The sequence below is a fragment of the Anopheles stephensi genome, chromosome 3 (genome assembly GCF_013141755.1).
Source record: "Anopheles stephensi strain Indian chromosome 3, UCI_ANSTEP_V1.0, whole genome shotgun sequence".
Lineage (NCBI taxonomy): Eukaryota > Metazoa > Arthropoda > Insecta > Diptera > Culicidae > Anopheles > Anopheles stephensi.
The window spans coordinates 72,711,247-72,733,319 of NC_050203.1; the positions used below are offsets into that span (position 1 = coordinate 72,711,247).

At 45.2% G+C, this 22,073-nt stretch overlaps 5 protein-coding genes across 22 annotated transcripts in view; 2 read left to right on the forward strand and 3 right to left on the reverse strand.

Moving 5' to 3' along the window:
* Positions 1 to 9,300, forward strand: part of LOC118510646 (SH2 domain-containing protein 3C) — a 36,347-nt gene extending 27,047 nt beyond the window's left edge. For all 12 annotated transcript variants that reach the window (XM_036052760.1, XM_036052750.1, XM_036052759.1 and 9 more), the window contains 9 exons: positions 1,202 to 1,265; positions 1,367 to 1,612; positions 4,186 to 4,288; positions 4,404 to 4,575; positions 4,657 to 5,753; positions 5,823 to 6,091; positions 6,152 to 6,344; positions 6,418 to 6,625; positions 6,704 to 9,300. In XM_036052760.1, the coding sequence (XP_035908653.1) occupies positions 1,202 to 1,265; positions 1,367 to 1,612; positions 4,186 to 4,288; positions 4,404 to 4,575; positions 4,657 to 5,753; positions 5,823 to 6,091; positions 6,152 to 6,344; positions 6,418 to 6,625; positions 6,704 to 6,836 (2,485 nt within the window). In that variant the 3' untranslated portion in view covers positions 6,837 to 9,300. The remainder of the gene's footprint in view (positions 1 to 1,201; positions 1,266 to 1,366; positions 1,613 to 4,185; positions 4,289 to 4,403; positions 4,576 to 4,656; positions 5,754 to 5,822; positions 6,092 to 6,151; positions 6,345 to 6,417; positions 6,626 to 6,703) is intronic.
* LOC118510650 (transcription initiation factor IIB-like) lies at positions 8,215 to 11,187 on the reverse strand. The gene is made up of 4 exons (XM_036052765.1): positions 11,052 to 11,187; positions 10,706 to 10,968; positions 9,693 to 10,067; positions 8,215 to 9,636 (listed from the first exon to the last, which is right to left on the reverse strand). Exons 1-4 carry the CDS (start codon positions 11,066 to 11,068, stop codon positions 9,353 to 9,355), a joined length of 939 nt encoding a protein of 312 aa, XP_035908658.1. The 5' UTR covers positions 11,069 to 11,187; the 3' UTR covers positions 8,215 to 9,352.
* Positions 11,188 to 11,230: 43 nt separating this feature from the next.
* LOC118510649 (transcription initiation factor IIB) lies at positions 11,231 to 14,017 on the reverse strand. The gene is made up of 4 exons (XM_036052764.1): positions 13,618 to 14,017; positions 13,200 to 13,474; positions 12,751 to 13,125; positions 11,231 to 12,601 (listed from the first exon to the last, which is right to left on the reverse strand). The coding sequence occupies exons 1-4, from the start codon at positions 13,632 to 13,634 to the stop codon at positions 12,318 to 12,320; spliced, it is 951 nt and encodes a 316-aa protein (XP_035908657.1). The 5' UTR covers positions 13,635 to 14,017; the 3' UTR covers positions 11,231 to 12,317.
* A 224-nt stretch (positions 14,018 to 14,241) lies between these two features.
* Positions 14,242 to 15,072, reverse strand: LOC118510040 (fibrinogen-like protein 1). Its single transcript, XM_036051428.1, has one exon. It carries the CDS (start codon positions 15,070 to 15,072, stop codon positions 14,242 to 14,244), a length of 831 nt encoding a protein of 276 aa, XP_035907321.1.
* Positions 15,073 to 16,116: 1,044 nt separating this feature from the next.
* The window catches only part of LOC118510651 (nesprin-1), an 85,834-nt gene continuing 79,877 nt past the window's right edge, over positions 16,117 to 22,073 (forward strand). For 4 of the 7 annotated variants that reach the window (XR_004906047.1, XR_004906048.1, XM_036052766.1 and 1 more), the window contains exon 1: positions 16,117 to 16,286. The gene's annotated coding sequence lies outside the window, so the exon portion shown is untranslated. The remainder of the gene's footprint in view (positions 16,287 to 22,073) is intronic. The other 3 variants (XM_036052769.1, XM_036052775.1, XM_036052774.1) reach the window with 2 other exon arrangements.

Genomic DNA, 22,073 nt, shown 5'->3' on the forward strand with positions numbered 1-22,073 from the left:
CCGATGGATCGATCGTTCCAGTAAACGAACATTTAATTGAATGTCCTTTCGGGCCGACGATTCCGACCGACCGTTTACTTTATTTACCTTTCAAATTGGTACCATCGACAGCCAATAGGCAGCTCGATTTATGGTGCAGGCGAATCGACAAAAATCGAATTCATTCAATGCTTTCGAGCACTCGGTGACAGGACAGACAGACACGAGCAACACAAAGAGAGATAAAGAGAGAGAAAGAAAGAGTGTTCTGTAGGGACACGTCAGGGGGTTTTATGTTGGGTGGTGGTCGCTTTGCTTTGCTGGGAAGAAGGCGACAACAGTTCCTGGTATTCGCGCACTAATAGTGTTCGTCCGGGTGGCAAGTCAATATTGATCACGTCTCGGTTTGAGGTCGTGGTCCGGGAAAATCTGCGGGCGCGCGTGAAACGGCGAGCTATTTCACCATCATCCTGGAAGGCAATCGTTATTTCACTGTCATGATCAGAATGTGTACACTGATATTGGTTTGGTCGGGATGCTTGCCCTGCCACTACTACGGAATGAGAAAGCAGTGGCGATGTTGTGTAATTTGAAATATGCTTTAAGAAAGAAGAAAAGTTACGTAAAAAATGGGAAAATACAAAATGAAAGAGCCAAAATCAGAACATTTTACATTTTGTAACGCGGCTTGCATACTTTTAGGCGTGTTTAAGCGTTTTTGATCGTTTTTCGCTCTCTATAGCGCCTAAAGGTATGCAATTCGTGGGACAAAAAGGGACACCAGAACAGAAAATTATCATACCTAATGCAATGTAAAGAGAGACAGCGAACCGCCGTGATTATTGTTCTTGCAATTCAATTTCGTAATGTAAATTAATTTACTTGCAATCTCATCGCTCTCTCTCTCTCTCTTTCTCCTTCTCTCTCCGTCACACTTCTTGGGGAAGGAAAATAACGTCCGCCGTTTGAACGTTGAAGAATTAAGATTTCCTTACCATTTTCTACTGCTTTCCGTTTTCTTAATTAGTCCCAACGGGACAGTTGAATCAGCGTTTGTCTTCGGAATCTTTGTTATATCGAATCATCCACTCTGATACGAAACGAAGCCATGTTTCATACCCATAAAGCGCATCTCTTCCGGCTAGGATAGACAAAACATTGACACACAATAAACGACGGATTGTTTAATTAATTTGTGCTTGCTTTCTTTCTCTCTTCACAGCTATGAATGTCTGACGCCGGCCAACACCAAGCAGAGTAAGAGCTGTGGCGATCTGTTAGATATGGTAAGTCCCATTCGGAGTTTGTTTGTTTACCATCTCCTAGGACTCCTGCGGTCGAAAAGAAAGCATCGCTTACAATAAATGTTCCACCATCTTCCACGCAGGAAACGACACCGGACGGCGGAAATGAAGCCGTCGCACTGAAGAAAGCGCTCGAGTGGGAGCTGTCGCTAGACTCGCGGGACCTTCGATCGCACGCCTGGTACCATGGACCGATACCGCGCCAACGGGCGGAAGAGATCGTCCAGAGGGAGGGTGACTTTCTGGTGCGGGACTGTGTTTCGCAGCCGGGCAACTATGTGCTTACGTGCAAAACTAAGGGACCGACGCTGCATTTCGTGATCAACAAGGTAAGCGTGACCAGGCGTCTCCATCCGATTGTTCGGTGTCGAATACGTGACATTGCGGTGCCATTCATAACTCACTACAGGTTAAAGCATTATGGAGAAATATTGAACAGTTGTTTTAGCTAAAAAAAACTTGTCGGCAAATGTACACCAATGAATCTTCATCTCCATAATGTCCGATAACGATGGCCAAATGTGCATAACTTTCCGAAGGCTTAAGGGGTAAATTGTTCCGCACGACAAAAGAAAACCCCCCACTGACGGCACCAGCTGTCTGTGTCTCAACCAAAGTCCTCAGACATTCGCAGCCAGTTCACATCTTTCTTACTTTGTAACTTCGTAGCACGCCACTCGAGAGGAAAAAGGGCAGCCCGACCGACCTGCCGTAAGTGTCAGAAAGCACGTACAGCAGAACAAGTTTTGTTTCCGTCTTCCGTACTCTGGAAAGCTCCCTTCGGGGAAGTTTGCACTTACAGTGAAAAGAGAAAAGGATTTCCTCATTTCTTGATGGTGTTAGCTTTCTTAGAACCTATGCTCCCGAGCACTTTTTCCTCATCGTCTACTGGAATGTTTTCATTTGCCCAGGAGCCTGGGACTTTACACACATCTCTCATCACGAACTCTTCATACCGGAAGTGTGTGTGTATTAAGTCGAGACACGGACGCGGACAAACATTGCCTGATTACTGGCCACTTCAGATGTGCAAGTCGCAATGGCAGCAAGTGCAGCGGGGTCCTCTTGAGCGTGGCTGGATTTGTTTTGACTTTTGACTGGCCCCACGTGCTAGTAGTGTGCTTTAGTTCTGTCGTCTGTCGTCGTCTGACAAGAAGGCCGCCATGGTCGTTAGACTTGGCACCCCAAGGCACATTAAACGGGGCTTTTGGGCCGTCCGTACTGCAATTCGATTATGGTTTAAAGCGTTAGCTGGTGGACAAGTGGTGGACGGTAAACTGATTGCTGCTCGTTTTGCGGTCACTGTGTCTATTAACTAAGAGGCTTCCCTTAAGTGTTGAAGCATGTCTAATTGTGGCAGACCTTGGAACCTTTGGAACGACAGGTCCATCAACAGGTTGGAAATTGGCTTGGCATCACATTCGCAAGGGATGGATCGATGCTGGACACAATTAGACACACTTATTTGATTTGATTGTGAGCACCTTGTTATATTGATTGCATACTTTACAGGGCACATTGAAGAGCACGCCTAAAAGTATGCAATTTTCCTACTTCTTTTAACTTGTTTATTGCCTTATAAGCTTTTTAAGCGAGATTTTTCTTTTTTAAATATGAAAATAATCCTTTATCCGTTAATTAGTAATTTTCTCTCAGTGGATCACCCTCTATCCCTTGGTCTTAATTAAACTCCACTAAATCAACTCAAGTGCAGCAAAAAGGAAATGCACTCGCATCGAGCACTGAAACTTAATTAAAACTGGCCCTCAACCCTCATGCCGGACAATGGTAGGCCCTTCAGTGCGGCCTATTCACAACCCATCATTACCAAGCGTGACAACCATACCGTGCAGTCCGTCCACAAATTTGATCAGTACATCAATTTTGACTGCTTCTGCACCGCAACGATGATTGATTTACTCCTTCACTTGATTTGCCGAACGGAGCGGACGCTCCGACCGGTGCAGAAAACGGTTTACATTCAGGCCTTTCCTTTCCCGCTCGGCCAGTTTTGCCTCCGAGTGCACTCGCTGTGCGGCGAGCACTTGGGCAATCGGTCCGTCGGTCGAACTCTCGAGCAGGCACTCGAGAGTCCCGCTGGAAGAGGACGTGAATGAAAATAACATTATGATCGATCACTTGAGAGCTAACGAACCGAAAACCCATTCTTTCTTCTCCGCTGTCGTCTTTTTCGGCAGGAGAAAGATTGTGGCTGGCAGGAACGCTGACGAGGGAGAATCGATGCAGAAAAAAAAGATGGTGGGATAAAATCGCTCATTTGCCAAATCTTCCAGTTGGGGGCGGGATGAGAATTGAGTGGAAAAATGTGACTTTTTACCACTTTCTAGAAGATGGAGATGAATTGATTGTGGAGAAAGCAAAATCGCTAAGAGATAATGTCATGCAAATAGCATAAATTGGGGCGCAAGGGTTCTGAGTACTTTGAAGCTTTCCAGGCGTTTGAAGAACAAATCTTTGATGTGTGTTTCTGGCACATCGGATCGGATATAATCGATCAGATAAACTGAAAAATCTTATCACTTAACAAAGGGAAGAATTCTTCCACCCAGACTTGCCTTCATACATCTGCTTGCCATCGTGGTTCGCGTTGTAATGTGAAATTAATGAACTGCTTCCATGATGCGTTCATGGCCTCCACCAGAAACGACGATACAACTTCTGTTCCAAGCCTAACGACATTACCGCGTGCTTGATTACTTGGCGCAGTATCAGCACGTGAGCGCCACCGTTGCCATTTATCACACACAACATTGTGTCAGAGCTGTGTCGTCAGAGTTGAGACTCCTCCTCATCATGCCACAGCGTTTTTTTCCCCGCCATTTTATCACTTCAACCCAACCCGAAAAAAAGCATACCCATTTGCTTCTTTTTATCTCACCAGCTGCTTCTCCAACCGGAAACCGTATACGAGCGTGTGCAGTATCAGTTCGAGGACGATGCCTACGACACAGTTCCTGATTTGATTACCTTCTATGTGGGCTCGGGTAAGCATCACAGAAACCATTCACCCGAAGTCCTGACGGCAGCAGCGAAAGCTATTGACCTGTTTGCCCCCCCCCCCCCCCCCCCCCCCCTTTGTCTATGCCCTCCATTTTGCAGGAAAATCCATATCGGTCGCATCGGGAGCAAGAATTCAATTTCCGTGCAACCGAACGTACCCGCTGTCGTTCTACGCTGGCAAGTGTCCACAGAATGTGGCCGGTATAGCGGGCATCCGAGGGCCGAGCCCCCTCAACTCACCCTCACCGGTACCATCCTCGCCCGGCTTTAGGTTCGTATCGCTTGACATCTGCCGTGTGCCGGGGGCCCGTTACAACGTTAACCTCTCGTTTCGCTGGGTAAATCGATACAGGTATAATCCGTACACGCAGCAGACCAGCACCTACCGCAGCCCGATGTCATCACCGCCGAGAACGAAGCGCGAAACACCGCCCCGGTTACCGAGCAAAAAGCAACGCTCCCAATCACTCACCCCACTGCACGGTGGCCAGGGTGTACAGCAGAAGTACAGCAGTGCTGACGGTGTTATTAGCGGTAATGGTAGCAACGGTGAAGGCAAATCCAACACCAGCAAGCATTCGGCACGGTTGGCCGATACGCCCGAGAAGTGTAACAGTGCGGACGGTGTGATACATCCCGACGGAACCGGTGGACGATCACACCAACCGGGAGAGGAGAAAAGCTCGAGTGCGGACGGAGTGGTGGTGAAGTCTCAAACCCTGACACGTCCCAACTCGACCGATCCGAACAATGGGATAGGATCGTTGAAAAGTAGCTGCCAATCGTTGCCTCGCTCGGCCAGTCTACGATCGTCGCAAGGGAAGCTCAGTTCCCGAGCGTCTAGCATTAACAAGGAACCTAGCGAACACTCGCTGAGTCCTTGCATCGAGCAGAAACAGTTCGCGGAGGACGAGGAACGTGAACAGCCACCGAGTCCTCCACCGAAACCGATTCGTGGTGGTGGAACGCTACAGAGGCGAGATTCTATGAAGGACTCGGACACACAATCCGTGCAGGGCGGAAGTACACACGGTGGACGTGGAATGGGCTCGTACCATCCGAGTGGATCCGATTCGGGCAATGGGTCGGGCGATTCGGCACAAAGCTCCGCCACCGGCGAAGAACTGGCCCTGCCGGCACGAGGTGTCGGTGGAGTCGTACTGCGGAATCCGCGCTTCATACCCACCTCCCTGTCGTCGGTTACGTTGCGTTCCCATGCGGAAATTGATCCGGTCGCAGCGGAGGAAGCGCTGCTGTCGATGCAGATACCCACCTACGAGCAGGTGTCACGGTTCGATCTGGAAAATTTTAACACACTGCTGCTACCGTTCTGTGACTGCAAACCGCTGGACAGCGGTACGCTCAACACTGTCCGGATGATGCTGTGCGAGTCGGGACCGCGTGTCATCGCGAACCATCTGACGCGGGTTGACATTGGACTGATCTTAGGTAGGTTCGGTGGCTAAAGACACTTCTTTAGGAAACTCTCCTCACCTGTGTAATTTCTTTCTTACACAGAAAAAGAGGAGTCCAGGAAGGATGATCCACTGAGCTGTACCGGGTTGGAGTTGATCACACTGGAGCATGGCAAGCAGTACCGGTTGGATTTGATTGAACGCACGGAGTGTATGAAGCTGCTTGTTGCTGTTACCATCCTAACCTGCCAGAGTGACCTGGAGCGAGCCGAAACGCTCAACAAGTGGATCCAGATAGCGGTGGAAACGAAAACTGCCTTGGGTAATCTGTTTGGCTTTAGTGCCATCATGCTGGGACTCTCAATGCCACAGGTAGGTCCGCAATAGATTCTTGGAGCAGAGGTGGGTCTATAATATCTATTTACAATCCAGATCCAAAAGCTAGAATCGACCTGGCACACGCTGCGCCAAAAGTTCACCGATAGTGCATTCAACTTCGAAGCTAAGCTAAGGCCTACGCTAAACAGCATGAACGACTGCTCGAATCCACAGGCACCGAACACAACCATCCCGCACATACTGCCGTACGTATTGGTTAAGGATCGCACAATAAATGATGTTTTTGGTAAGTGAAGAACCACTAATACTGCTTGCCGACTTGAAGTCTACATGTCTTCATTAAAACACCCACCTTGCAGCTAATGCTTCGAGCCCCTGCCCATCGCTGATCGCTTCGTGCGTCACACCGTGGGAAACCATCACGCAGGACTTTGGCTTTTCCGTGCTCTTTGCTCATCTGGATGCGGCACGCAGCTTCATCAACAACATTTCACTCTACAAAAAGAATGCTCAAACTATCATGCAGGACACTAGCCGACTGGATCCGCTGATGGAGGATGCGTTTAAGTGCGTTCACTCCCATACTCGATAGGTTTTTAAGGATCGCAATTTGTACTCACCAAATATTTTCCTTTCTCCACGTAGGACTGAATTTCAGATGAAATTCCTGTGGGGTAGCAAGGGCGCACTGGTACCGGCCGAGGAGCGTCACGCCAAATTCGAACACGTGCTCACCGTAATGGCGGAGAAGTTTTGCGGTGATCCATCGGCCGGCTAAGCCGCGGTAGGACTGTCGCCCTCAGCACTGTGAATAGCTATTATCACCATATTTATTAGACGACACGCGCCGACCAGCCATCTCATCTTTTCATCTCCTACTATTACTACCACTCTAACTACTATTACCACTACTACTACCACTACCTAACTACCCTAATACTTGCATCGATGCGGGAATTGATATTTTGGATTGTACAAAGGTTAGTACTAGCTGACGTATACATAATTAGTGGCAAACAAAATGGAAACCCCCCTGAACACAACATAGATCAAAAAGCTTTTACATTCGAATAATACTCAAATTGATAGACAATTTGCGAATAATGATCGAGGAGGAATCGAGCAGGAGGGGAAAAAACAATAATAGTACTATTACATTTGGCATTTGCGGGGTGTGCGTGGTGAATGGGAAAATAATTTTGTAGCATGGAACTACTTAAAACAAAAAGCACGAGGACGACATAATTTGCAAAACGACCAAACAACAACACATGAAAAGTGACACCTACGATAGAGGTATTATATGCCACTTAGTTTAATAATGCGCAAACAAGTACTGCCAAATGAAGCAACGACTACTAAACTACTATCTAATAGAAGTAGCAGCACAACCACCTTTTTTTAGATTTCTGAGACCACAATCAAACCCCAATTACTTACAAGCGCGCGCATGGTTCACACATCGCGGGGATTCGAACTCCATACCACACACCATCGAGTGCTTGTTGCGACGCCGTGCTTTAGCCGACCGCACTAAACGACCGACCCGACTACTAGCACGCAGCGCCGCAAACAAAAACGAAGGAACCGGTAGAAGTTTGTATCGAATTGAAACTAAGCGAAATAACCGCACCAGACGAACGCAGATGAAGATCCGGCTACAATAGCCGGTGTGGTAATAGTAGTAGCAAGGCGATCATCAAGGTTGAAAAGTGTGTGCGTGTGTGTGTGTAAAATCTAGTCAAAATATACCAAAACGCGTTTACTATACACATTGATTAATAATCGTAGATGGGAGAACATCTTAAAGTGAGATGTACGGAGTTGCTTGATTTTTTTAAAGAGAGAGTGTGTGTGTGTAAACGACTTTATAATATTGAGGAACCATACACACTTGAATGAAAAGAGTTGAGAGGAGGATCACATTTTCTAAAACCGAGAAGCATATTAATAACACTTTTTGTGAACAAACTATATCCATCAACTCATTAGGACAGGGATACTTACCGTATAAAATGGAGATGCAAGCGAGCAGAATCAAATGTCGTATGTATATGATCTATAAGCCGGTGTGAACGATTGACTTGTTTCGGTACAAGCTATTCCGCGCCGATGCAGGATGTTCGGGAACCAATCAGATTGTTTTTTCGTTCGCGTTACACTACACAGCAAATCAAGCAATATGTACTTATGGGTTGTATCAAGCGCGGTATGCGACCCATTCCTTTTCCCTACAAGGCATCTGGTTTATAAAACCATACAAAAATATCAACCAAACACTCCTACAGCAAAGGGTAAGCAACAACCCCCTTTTAGAGATGTAGCGGGTACTGGACCTAACCGTTAGCCCAGGGCGCGGTCTTTAAGTTATCCCCTCAGGAGTAGCGTTTATAATGGCGGACGACCTAGATGATGCAGAATATTGAAATGTTTTCATACGTTTGCACGCGATTGTTACCACACAAAACCCCACATTAGCTCAAGTTGAATGTATCCAGACCACTAACTTATCCCGTAGAGAGTCTATGTTATTTATCGACATCTCATCAGCATTCTTAGTTCATAGTTCTTTTGAATTATAGCAGTTGAATCACAAACCGGACGAGTATCTTGAATATCTTAATCAGTACCACACCAAAGTCTGCGTTTGTCTGCCTTGGACAAAGGAACTTCAAGGCGTGGATATAACTTGTTTGATAATAATTTTTAGAACCGTAAACTATAAGATGAGGCAAAGAAAGGGAAACGTAGAGAGCGGACGATGAAATCTCTTGGAAAAAAAAGAACCCTAGCCGCCGTATAAAGGAAAGGCACATTTATACCCTCAAAAACTTCCGCTAAATGGTGCAGACTTACGATAGCATGAATGAATGGACGAAACTATACTATATAGGCAGGAATGAGCACTCAAACAGTTTGGGTGTGAAGATGCGAAGATTAAGGGGCAGATAGGAAAGGGGGAGGGCCGATTGGGTCCACAGGGTGGTATGTAACTGGAAAGTATTATATATATAAATAGTTATGGAAACAAAGTACTTGTCATGATGATATGTTGTACAAAAATGCTCTAGTACAGCTGGGAGTTTGAGGGGTTCGAAATAAACATTGAGCGAGTGTCGCTAACGAAGTGTTTAATTCAAATCCTTTCAAAGCCTTCGGTACGTCTATTCAAGCATGGTCTAGAAGAAGGGTATGGAAAATGAAACCTAATGTATGAAAATAAATTATTTAATACGACTAAACGACTGGCGTAGATCAATCGCTGAAAGAAGCCGAGCTAAATGGGCCTTTGCTTTACGACCGTGGCAACATGTTGATGTGTCTGAAATAGTTAAAATCCTTCGGAAACAGCTCCTCGGCGTAAGGAAGCATCAGCTTGTAAACCTTCCGTAAAGTCAGCTCCGCCACACCAGCAATCTCCGCAATGTTTTTGTTGCTTATCATCGATTCTGATGCTTGCGATGCCATGTAGATGGCGGCAGCCGCCACGGAGATTGGCGACAGTCCCGACACGATGTCCAGTTGGTAGGCAGTTTGTGCAATATGCGTTGCCGACTGTTGTACCACCATTGGAAGACCTGGAAGAGACATTAGTTTAGTTTTGATGGAGTCTCCGCGAGCCGGTAACACTTACGTAGATTCGTGCAGAACCGTGACATAAAATCGTCCGACGTGATTAGGTCGAGCGAGGTGGCAAGAGTCTTGACGATCAGCTTAAAGCAACGACCGATCTCCTTCTTGCTGACCGAGCTTACCGCACACAGTTCCTTGAACGATCGGGCAACGCCTTCCTGACGGCAGGCGATGTATAGGCTGGCCGTTGCCTTGGCGTCTATCGACCGGTGGCGCAGTTCCTTAATTTGCTGCACACGCTTGAAGATGTTTTTCGCATGATTGGTGATCGATTTCAGTGCATTGATACGGTCGGCCATGGTGGATATTTCGGCGAAGCCGGACACTAATTTGGAATTGTTGGTGTGCATTTTGTAGAATTTGGTGTGCGTGTGATCTAGAGGAAATGGGGAGAAAACGTAAATCGTGCTTTATTAGGTTATAATTAAACTGCTGTAAGTCCACGTTCAGGCTATAGAACCAGAATAGTGCCACTTTGTACGGGATATTTTTGATTCTGGGCGAAGCTTGGCAGGATTGTAAGAATGATCAGATGACAATCAACACTAGCCAGGTTCCATAATGTTAGCTCTTGATAGATGGAGCCCTTGAGAGATTGATTTGTCTATCTTCACTTTAATCCGACGCCGGTATGGGCCATAAGAGACTCAAACATAGAATTCTCGCGGAACATCTTCAATCCAGCGCTGAAACTGTACAGACAATATTTAGTCTCAGTACTCACATATATCTCTGGGACTAAGACATGGACCCTGCATGAAAAGTCTCACATGCTCAGAGATTTTCGGAAGGATGAGTATGTGATGAGTATGGAACAGGACGTCCCTTTCCGGAAAGTTTTTTGATGGTTTCCGCATAAAGAGAAATGTGATAGGCCCGAGAAGAAATGGAGTAATGGCGTTGATACGCCCGAGGAGCAGTATCTTGGATTTCCGTAAGCAGCCCAAATCCGCAAAGTGGCGAAGTATCGGACTGAGAAACTGGACACACACACACGAGTGTACAGATACTTACCATTAAAACGCTCGCCCTGAGGGCACTGTAAAATCGTTGGCAGATCACTCTCCTCCAAGAACGGATCCGTACTACCGACACGGCATGGATCCGACCGGCTCTTTTCATCGCTAAACGTGCGCCATTCGTTCGATAAGTCTATAATCCGATCACCGACAACAAGTCCACAGTCGCCACAGATCATATCTCCGGTATGGTAATCGTCAATCAAATTTGCCTCAGGATGATAGGAGCACTGCAGTTTGCTCAGCTGGTTGGGACACCTCGAAGTAGCAAAAGTAGACGATAAGAAACCTATCACAAACGAAGGGAAAAATAATGAGAAACTATATTTTGCTGTACTTACGAAGTGTGTGAAGCCATCTTTAAGGTTCGTCTGGTTCGAGAAGCTTAGCAGCTTCAATGGTTTGCGGCAGCTGGAACCGGGTATCCCCTAGCAACGCCATTGTGAACTATGAGTATCCGTATGTGTAACTTCCAACATTTTACAGGTACGCCAAGTACAGCAAGAGATTCATTTCTGTATTTTTGTTGCTGTTTTATTAGTTTATCTTATAAATCAGTTCATTATATGTACTATTTTATTCACCATTTTTGCTTTTTTCCCTTTTTTTCTCTAACTTCGCAAATGGTGCCCCCGACTCTTTATTCTCTCACAATTTCCCCGTTTAGCTTGTCTCGCCACGTATCAAGAGAACGTATGCAAAAATAATTCTCCCTCTAAGTAAATAAGGTTTCTGTAGTTCTGTTTTTTTGTTTTTTCGTTTCCTGCAAGCAAAACAAACTAAACCAACATCAAAATAATACATTTCTTCGTCAGGTTTTTGGTCAAGACAAACGCGTTTTGGGCATCAGATGTCTACGTTTGATTCGCTTTTCCCTCGATCCACGGACCGGGGATAGGACCGATGCCGATCGTAACGGAAGTAGTGGTGATTGTGTGCAGTACTACGGTTTCAACACACACTAGCAACAAGTCCGACGTAGTAGCCACACACACACACACAAACTAATTAAAGTCTTTCCCTCCCCCCTCACAAGAAAGGTTTCGGCTGGTGTTCGATTTAACCTTTCTCGCTTTCCATCGGTTCCCGCGGTCCCACTTACAGTATTAAATAAATCAATCATCTCTGTGGAAAAAGTTTGTACTCCCGTTTATGTGGTAGAATTTGTTACTTGTTTTTTTCTTAAGGGGAGGGGAGGAACACGCTATTATATATATATAGCTTCGATGACTATCGAAACGGAAGAGAAAGGAAAACGAAAAAGTGGTAAAATAAAGCATATAAAATAACATAAAATGAAATAATCAATACAATAGTATCGTAACCCTCCCGATTATGGCGCATTTAGCCGCAGCAAATGACGCCGTACCGTAGGGAGCAGCGGTGGCATCGATTGACGACCGGTGCCATCGCCGATTCAGCATAAAGAATCTCCCTCCAGACGTGACCTTTTCGCTTGCTGCGCTGGTCAGCTGCCCGGCCAGCAAAGGGCAGATAGTTGGATTGCTCGAATGCGCGAAAGGTTCTTCGTTTTCCTCGGTTCTATACACTACAACACCGGGGCAGCAAGGTGCCTCCCCGGCATTGGTCAGGGAGAGGGTCCCCGTTTACACCGGCGGCAGCTGGTCGATCGGGGTGAAGAAGTTAAAGTCCTCGGGGAACAGTTCGGCCGCGTGCGGATACATTAATCGGTACGATTGGCGGATCGTGACGTCAGCCACACCGGCAATGTCACCGATTTCTTTGTGTGTCTTTTTGTTGTCGGACGCTTGCGAGGCCATGTAGATGGCGGCGGCTGCCACCGAGATCGGTGATCGACCGGGCACAATATCCATTTCGACCGCCTTTCGTGCTATATGTGTTGCGGCACGCTGTACCACGTTGGGCAGGTCTGCAAAGAGAAGGAGAAAGAGAGCGGGGAGGGTGTAATGTATGTTGCGTGTTGTAGCATTCGACCGCTAATCATCACATAAGAGGTCACACGTGCAATTTAATACACATTAGCGACCCGTTACTACCGGTCGTGCCCGGCAAACGTACCAAGATTAGCGCAGAAGCGGGACATGAAGTCGGCGGTGGTGATGAGATCGACGGAGGTAGCGAGTGCCTTGAGCGTAAGCTTGAAACAGCGCCCAATTTCCTTTTTGCTGATCTTACTGACGGCACAGATCTCTTTGAACGTTCGGGGCACACCTTCCTGTCGGCAGGCAATGTACAGGCAGGCGGACGCTTTGGCATCGTTCGATCGGCCCTTCAGATTTTTGCCATCGTGCACCTGCTTGAACAGATTGTTCGCCCGGTCGGTGATCGTTTTCGGCAGATTGATTCGGTCCGCCATCGTGCTGATCTCTTTGAACGCTGCAATGAGGGCCCGGTCGGAGCTGCTCATCGTGCGGCGGTTTTGATACTTGGCAGCTAAGAATCAAGAGAGACGCAAAGAAACAACAACATTACTCTCACATTCGGACCGTACGTTCTCAGTCTCTTACTTCCGAACGCATCAAACGACGCGGGACCCGTTCCGGGACCGATCATGGTGGAAAGATCGCCTCCACTGAGCAGCGGATTTTCCGGTCCACCGACACGGGACGGATCAACGCCGGCCTTCTCGTTGCTGAACGTACGCCACTCGGATCCCACATCGATGACCCGATCCCCTACCACCAACCCACACTCGGAGCATATCATATCGCCCGCCCGGTAATCCTCTATTAACGGTGCTTCCGGGTGCGAATAGCAGCAAACTTTGTTCAGATGGGCGTCCCTACGAGTAGCAGAAAGGGTGCAAAAGCAAAAGGTAATAAAAACAGACCACTCTGCATACGACAACTGCAGCTGCACCAACCCCCAAGAAACCTCCAGCACGGGGTGTAGGGAAGAACGCAATATCCATTATTCATTACGAACCTTGATGTGCTTGCCATTGTTGTGCTCCCTTATTCCGTTTCGGATAACAGACACTGTTCGGCTCAACGGGGGAAAGGATGTAAATGTGAGCTGGTTGTTGCCTTTGGGTGTACCGCGGGTCTAAAGTAACAACGTAGCAACAACACGCCAACACTTGCGCTGATACTAGTACGGGCTACGGCAGCTAACAAGATTTAACACGACCGAGCTACACTTGCCAGCTGGCTTTACACTTTCCGTGGACTTTGGTTGTTATTTTCACGAATGCGATGGGCAGTTTGAATGTTTGGAACGGTAAGAAATGGGTAAATAATGCCCAATAACTTTGTAAACCGCGCTCTTGCGCTTTTTGCTTCGCGGTTTGTTTCGATTGTAGCGAAAAAGCCAACGGAGCTGTCAAACTTTGGCTCGGTTCGGCAGCTGTCAAATGCGGCCGTCCGGTTCATTCGGGGCCAGCTGTCAGTTGTGTTGCAAGGGGGTAGGAATGTAGTGATTGTTGTGTTTGTGCGGGAAATTTGTTGTTTCTTGATGCAATTGCAAGCAGAATCATCTAAAAATTATATAATACACAAACATAAACAAATCTGCTTATCTTTCCGTACCAATTGCATCTTTATTTTCAGTTTAAACCTTGTCTGTGGGAAGCTTTCTTATCATGATCTTCAATCTCCGCAGATTGGCACAAAACTGTGCAAACGAAACACTATCATGGCTGTGCGGCATATCTACAAACCAAAAAGCACATTCCTCCTCCACCATTGTAGCACGCGCAAGGGGATGCAAATTGTTACGATCGTACGTTTGGAATCGGTACAGTTGTTGTTGGTTGTTGTCCGCGAAAAGCCGCATACTTCCTCGCGCGGAACCGATGCTCCGGATCGGAAAACGATCCCGCTCATTGTCGACCTCGAAGTGATCGTAAATGCCAACCGCTTCACCGCCATTGGGCGACGACAGGAGGAATGCAATCTCATACGACGAACCGTACGTGAGGGAGTGTAAACGATCGAGTCCGATGAAATGTTCTCCATCCGGCTGACCAAAACCACGCTTGTATGAATCCCACGGTTGATTAAATGTGGCGTTTTTTGGTCCATCATGGCGGTCGTAGATCACCATCCAGCCGCCACCCTCGAAGGATTGGTTGCAGTACACGTTGTACGTGGGTTCGGAACAGATTCGTAGCGGAAAAATGCCGGACCCATCGGAACTAACTTCACTACAGTCGGTTATCACAGTACGACGGTTATCACAGGATTGTTCACGATCGAGGAGAATTGCCATTTGGGAGGTAAGTGTGTTTAGTTTTGATTTTAGCTGCACTAACTGCTCCTGAATGTCCTTGAGCCGAACAGCAGCTAGCTCCGCCGATGGGCTGCTGGTAAGATCTTCTTGCTCTGCAGTGGAAAGGACTGCTAGCAGCAGCAGGCAGACAGAGTAGTAAGAAAGCAGCATGACTGTAGTCTAGGGGTGAGAGAACTGAAGACTAAGAGTATGATTTAAAGTGGCAATCACCGAGCTGTTGGAAATGAGGAATAGGTATAGACTCATCATTGCAATGCTCTCTAGCAAGGTCATAATCGAGATAAGGCCAAGCAAAATATGGATCCCAAGTGGCAAGAAATCCCTAGAGGGAACAAGCCTTACTTTGCGAAGCGGATTGCATACAGCTAGGGGACAATAGGCCTGAAAATATTCAAACTCTCACCATTTCTAATGTAATCTTATTATTCCTAGGTCAACAGCGATATAACTATGGTTGTCGACTAAAAGCCAGAGCCGAAGCGTGTTCACAGAACCATATATTATTTAATTTAATTTATTTACGATTATTCATTGGATATTCTCCACGCTCATAATGGATTGATTGTGACTGGGATTGTCTGAAATCGCTCCGATAATGCAAACCATTTGATAACTGTCCAGGTTTGGGGGATATTAGACTAGTCAAAGGTGTTATCGAGCAGGTCAGTCTACGAAAAGACACAAAGATGTGTTACGACCGACTGACAATGATTGGAGATTTAACATCAAACAACCAGCTACACGTACGGTGGACCAGTGTTTTCCCCCAACCCTCCAAGCGAGTAACCGGATATTCCTCCATTTTCCCAAATATTTTGCCTTCGCGTACGTTGTTTCTTCAACGCAAGATGAAAGACAAAACAATTCAGGGCACACGCTGCGAGGGCTTTACAAAATGTAAACAAATCCTTCCGCTGCACTTGCCTTCCCACACCCAAGTACCGGCTATATCCGGTGTCGCGTGTGTTGTGGCGATTTGGAGTGCAACATAAAGCGTGGTTGAACACAAAATTAGATTAATGCACGTACAGACACAGCACACAGCACAAGAAGCGATGACGAAGTGAACGCTCGATCTTGCGATCTTCACATGAGCGATTTTTGCGCGAACTTCGTGACGTGGTCGTGGCGTACGTAGTGCGCATGGTTCCGGTGTATCGCGTACGATCGCTACGCCACGGTATAGGACACGCAGCAGCAAATCAGTCGAACTCGTGATCTCGTCGGGAGCAGTCGTGAAACCAGAGAGCGTGTGCGTGTACCGGTGTCTGTGTGTCATATAAGGAACGGTCTACAGACACAAGGCCGTCGGTCGTTCGGGGATTTGGCACAGTTTTTCAGCCTTCAAAGAAGCCGCGTGTGATGTGAGTTTAGTAGTGGTTTTCTATGCTTTCCACCACTCTGTGTGTGTGTGTATTGGAGTATTAGCTATAAGAAGACCTTCAAGTGCGCGCGACTAAAGGGAGTAGTGTTGTTATTCTTTCCTTCTATTCTCATCGTACCGAACAACAACAACAGTACATCCTTAACGGAAGGAAAAAAAAGTGCGTACATTTTGGTTGGGGAAAAAGTTTTTCCCCACAAGTTCCCATTTACAGGCCCGTGCTTGGTTTGCTTGTCCGTGCGTACGGCTCGCTGTGATTGTGTGAAGCCGCTGCAAAGGAAAGTGAAGGCTAATTAAAGAACTTTGCCAACACCGTCCGCCTGGTTGTGCGCGCGTGTGTGTGTGTGTGCGAGACGGAATAAAGTGCGTACATCGATCGTTGCTTGCAAATTGAAATCATTATTGAAGTATCGTTTTAAACGGCAAATTACAAATTTTCAAAATGGCAAATGTCAGGTGGATTAATTATCCCATGCATCGGCGCCATCTTGGCAGGCGTGCGATTTACAAAGTTTGTGAAACGAAGAGTTCACCCAAAAGGTCATAGCAGTCTGGTGGCGAATCGCAGTGTACAATGGTTATGTAATAGTGTGTGCGAGGGAAAACTCGTTCATTCGTTATTTTCTTTTCACGTGTGTAACATCGTGTGTGTGTGTGTGCGAGTGTCAGTGCAGTTAAAGAGAAATTAGAATACAGAGCCCCAATGTGAAGCATGCTGCTATTGGTGAAATTTTTCCGATTTAAAAAGTTCCCTCAAGTGTCTAGTAAAATGATTCATCCGCGCCATCATGGTCGTGATTCAAGTGCAATAAGTTGATCCCGCGAGTGTGTGCCTTCCACTTCTTTCGAGGAGGAGTGTGATCCTTCCTTTCCCTTCGGTTTGGCGTTAAAATATTATAGCAGCTAGCGTTAGCGCGGATCCAAGTGGCCAGGCCAGGCCACACGGATCGAGTTCATCGTCTATTTTTGGAAGTCCCACTAATGGATGCGTCGTCCGTTGGAAGCAAAGAACGAAAAAAAAAACATCACGCGCGAAAAAAAAAACACATCGCAACATGACATACAGGGACCACATCTTCAGGCGAGAGATAAGCAGTCGGTGCCAGGCGGTTGCTATGTCCTGTGCGCGGGGTAACGATCGAGGTGGCAAGATTTGGTGGATGGGTGGCAAAAATTATTTATAAGATTGGGGGAAATTTTGTTCCTTTTTTCTCCGCCATTTCGTTTTTTTTTGCATCCAACATCTGGGCCAAACGATTTGGGTTCTAGTTTGTTACATTTGCGGTTCGTCACGACAGTCACGTTTTGTGCGCTCGAGCTGACGTGTGACATTGTGGTCACAAAATATTGCGCCCATGTTCACCGATGCTGTCCTTGTCATGTTTCGTGTGCGTCGGGGTTGAAACACCATGCGCCTCCTTCACGACCGCAAAGTGCGTGCGAATGGCGCACCATATGGCACGGTGTAAAACGATGGATGAATCTTTTTCCCCACCACCAACGAAATGGCGCTTGAAAGGAAAATGGGCAACACAGCGTGGCAGTACTGGCCCGCGTTGGACAGTTTAAAATAATGAGCTTTATTTATAAAAGCGGAGAATAAACCCCCGTCCGCTGTTTGGTAATGGATGCTGGGTTTAATTTGAAGCAATTTTTGGTGAAGCTGAAGAAGGCCACCGCAGTACGGTACTCTACGGTATCCGATTTGCCTAAATGCATGTAAGCGTAATCGTTTTGCATTTTTCTTGCACTTCTTGCGGCTTGCCTGATTCTCCCTCAGGGTAAAGGATGTGGTAAAACCATCCGGCGGACAACGTGTCGCGGATTTGGCACACCACAATAAACCGGCGAAAGGGAATGTATTTTTAGAGTAAACACAGACGTCAGCTGCATGATAGACGGTATATTAATACCTTCATCCGCTTTCTGCCGCTGCGTACGGATGATAATACGGGTGTTTGTTCGGTTCGCGGGGTTGGTTTACGCGAAGAAATCGACCAGCAAGGGTGAAACATTGTAAGAAGCGTGGCGATGGGTGCGTCACGTATTATGTTTAACGGAATTTGAATCTATCTTACGGGGGCAAAACACGTGGCATACGTATTGTATTTTAACGTAACGAATTTTTGTATCACTTTATGCCGTAATAAGTTGTAAAATACGATCAATTTAAAGTATGTAAAATTTTTATTTTTACCGAGCTCACCCGGGATAAGGTGCCCTTTCACGGTTTGGAGAAGGAAATGTTTCCAAACCAGCGTGAATTGTACTAATTTTTGTAATTTAGCTTTAAGCAATACGGCCAGGCCGTTCTTAATGAATAAAAAAAAATATTTTTCATTTTAGTTATTGGCATAGAACGGCCTGGCCGTTTGGCTTCAGTATTATCAACTCATAAGCCATCGTCTTGCTCTTGCTCGAGGAATGTCACAATACGAGCAATGAAATATTGGTTCTTCCCTCGTTTCTTAGAGATTGTGCTAACACAACCTCCAAATTAATGGACTGGCACCTTCGGGTCTTACGTCCCTGACTTTCAACTGTCTTAAGGCTAAACAATCAGATGATTAGATGTCAAGCTCAGTATATGACATTTCAATCGTAACGCATTTAAACACCATAACCTATATCCACCACAGTGGAGTTTGAATCTCGAAAGATTAAACGCATTAAATGTCTGCAAAAATAGTATATATAGCATCTGTTGAATGCAGATCAGGCCTCAATAACTCATTTAACTAAACCCTTAGGCCTTATCAAATTAAAAAAAAAACTTAAAACTATTCAAGAAAACCTCATGATTCTCCTCATCAACTTTAAACCACAAACAGGCACCATTCTTTACCATCATAAAATGATTCACTGTTAGTTTATAAGTCCCCCTGAAGTGATCGTTAGATTTTACTCACGTCTCATAACTAAGCTATTCCCCATTCCGAAACAAGTGGGGCTCATAAAAAAATGAGGGAGAAGTATAATTTTCATATGTTCAAAAATGTGTTGCTTCCAAAGAGTTTTTTCTTCCCTAAAAATAAAATTCGGACCCTTGCCCTTTTCGATCGCGATCGCGCCCACGCTAAACCACGCAGACGACATTCAAGTAGTCTCAAGTGTGCGACTCTGCTCGTAATGTAGGGTTAATTTAAAAAAGGGGAGCTTCACGGCACACATGATCGCACGAGTGTTCATTAGCACGGTGTAAGCAGCAGAGCCAAAACCGTTCTTAAGGTTAAATTGGTTCGTAATTGTTGGATTAATGAGCTCATTAACGGAAAAAAGACCCTCCCATTTCTTGCCTTTTCTTGCCAATGTATGTCTCTTTTGTACTCAGTTTGATCGTAATTTTTGTCCCATAATTCTGCTATAATATTCATCTGTTAAGTGATCAACTATTAAGAATCGTAGTTTGATTTGTAAAAGTACCTTTTTCATAATTTCTAATTTTGAGAAATTTTAGTATACTATGTACATTTGTAGGATTTAAAAAAAAGAATGGTTACATTGCCTTTATTGTAATTGCCCAAATATTTTTATTTTTTATATTATAAATTCGGTTTCTTTTTTTCCCCCTATTACAAATATTGCATGCATGCCTCCTTGTTTTTAGAAGTTTTTTTGTTGTATTGGGTAGTAGAAAGTGTAATTTATATAGCATTTTAAATGGTTGTAAGTTTTCTTACTGTTGTATGTATTAGATAGAAGTAGTAATTTCTTTGATTTTATTAGGTTTATTTAGTTTCCCTAGTTGATGAAGTATCGCTCAAGTTTATTAGCAAATATGCGGTTTCTTGCATTACTGCCTTCATGCATCGTAAATTAGAACAATAATAGTAGTAGTTTTTGCTATAATTTTACTATAATTCTATCATAGTGTTAATTTTATAAGTGATCATCTTTTGTGTAGTAAAGAACAGCTGCGAAGTATCTTTTCCATAATTTTAAACTCTAACAAATTTTAGTTGAAGATGTATAATTGTTAGATTAATTAGGTTCATCCATATTCGTATGTACTTTGCCGTTTTCTTGGTAAATTAGTAAATTAGAATGTAAATTTATTGTACCAATTTTGCTATAATTTTACCATAATTATATCATAGTTTTCATCTTCTAAGTGATCACCTGTTAAAACCCTTATCTCTTGTGTACTGTTTTGTGTACTATTGTTGAATTATTAAAGTACAGCCAACTATACTTTAGTCTTTATACTATACTTTAGTTTATAGTTTGAATAGTAACAATAATAATAGGTAGTAAAAGTACCCCATTTTGCTATAATTCTTCCATAGTATTCATAATTTAAATGATTTGACGATCAAACTTCATGTTTGCTCAAATTTCCCCTTAAACATTCCCCTATAAATCTTAAATCAGTATCGTCATTTGTTAAGTTTTGCTCCAATCTTAACGTTCCACTAAATCAGTTTTTAACCTCAAATGAGCTCATAAAATCCATTTTCCCCCTTCGAAAGAACCTTACTGGCTTACTGCTGGCCAATTATTTTGGTTCTCATTTTCACATGAAAAACGGTTAGCAAAACGGTCCGGACCGTTGCGCCGTACTAGCACGCCGCTAATGTGATGTAACTCTCGTGTGAAGTGATGCTTCCAAGATGAGGCATTTTAAAATTAACACCGACAAGCGAGAGTGCTGCATGCGCGAGGTCCAACAAACCGCCGACGAAAATTATTATTGCCCATGTCTGTGGTAAATGTGTGCACATGAGTTTTCTCGCCCGAAGGCCAGTACAATGTGTGCTCTGGAACAGGTCTGGATCTAGGGCGAAATGCTATTCATAGTCACTGGTCCGGTGGGTGTACATGTAAAGCCAGTGACATTTGATCGTTGCCCGTGGAACCTAATTCGATTGATTGTTGGAATCGGAAACTTGGGATCGCGAACGTATGCGAATAGAGTAGGAATAGAAAAACATGCCCACAAGTTGATTGTGGTTTTTGTATTATTAGGCTAGAGAGGTATGGGAGAGCAAGGAACGTGTCAGGCGGGTGGTCACATGTGTTTGGGTTTTAAAAATATGATGTCAGCTTGCATCATCGCTCATCTGTCGGTGAGAAGTAACAAAAAAAAAAGGCTGGAACCGATGGAACGGGTGGTTCTGACCATTTTTCCCCCTTTCTAGCAACGCATAGCGAGGGAGCAAACATTGAGGTCATCATTCAGCTGTTCTGTATGCACTTTTCTGATGCTTCGAAATAGCTACACCGCAGCGACAGCCATCCAAACGGGTGTTGTTAAACCTGCAGATCGTCGTCGTCGGCCCCCACGCTTCAAAGTGGCGAATATTTACGACCCGCTGAAGGGTGTGTGGGTTGGGGGGGTGACGTTAGACGAGAGGAGTCTTTGAAGTGATGAAAGGCATCTGAGAGGGCATCCCGTTGCAGGGTTCCGCACCCAACGAGGTGTAAATTCATTAATAATCTTGATGTTTTGAGGGTAATGAGATGGTGAGAAGTGTGTGTTATTTTGATGCGATAAATACTGTAGGTTTTGTACCGAGTTTACTTAAAATACTCTGTTAAATAATGACGAAAAATCATGCTGTTCTTGTTTTTCTATGATTATTTCATCTTAAGAGGTCTTGGCATGTCTAGTACTTGCACCTTTGACTTGAATTTATCGAAAGTCTTAGCTTGCGATCCTAGTGCAATAATTTTATAGCAAAGTTGATACATCTTCAAAGTAGCAAATGAAGGTCAAAATGTGACTTCTTTGAAGGAGATATTGTTGCACAGTTTACATATTCTGTCT

Excerpts from the sequence above, each read along its gene's own strand:
- LOC118510040 (XM_036051428.1), bottom strand. The coding sequence starts at position 15,072 with ATGCTGCTTTCTTACTACTCTGTCTGCCTGCTGCTGCTAGCAGTCCTT.
- LOC118510650 (XM_036052765.1), bottom strand. Across the intron at positions 10,068-10,705 it reads TCAGGGCGAGCGTTTTAATG|ATCACACGCACACCAAATTC; the intron begins GTAAGTATCTGT and ends CATTTCCTCTAG. Across the intron at positions 9,637-9,692 it reads ACGGTTCTGCACGAATCTAC|GTCTTCCAATGGTGGTACAA; the intron begins GTAAGTGTTACC and ends TGTCTCTTCCAG.
- LOC118510649 (XM_036052764.1), bottom strand. Across the intron at positions 13,126-13,199 it reads GTCGTTTGATGCGTTCGGAA|CTGCCAAGTATCAAAACCGC; the intron begins GTAAGAGACTGA and ends CTTGATTCTTAG. Across the intron at positions 12,602-12,750 it reads CCGCTTCTGCGCTAATCTTG|ACCTGCCCAACGTGGTACAG; the intron begins GTACGTTTGCCG and ends TTCTCTTTGCAG.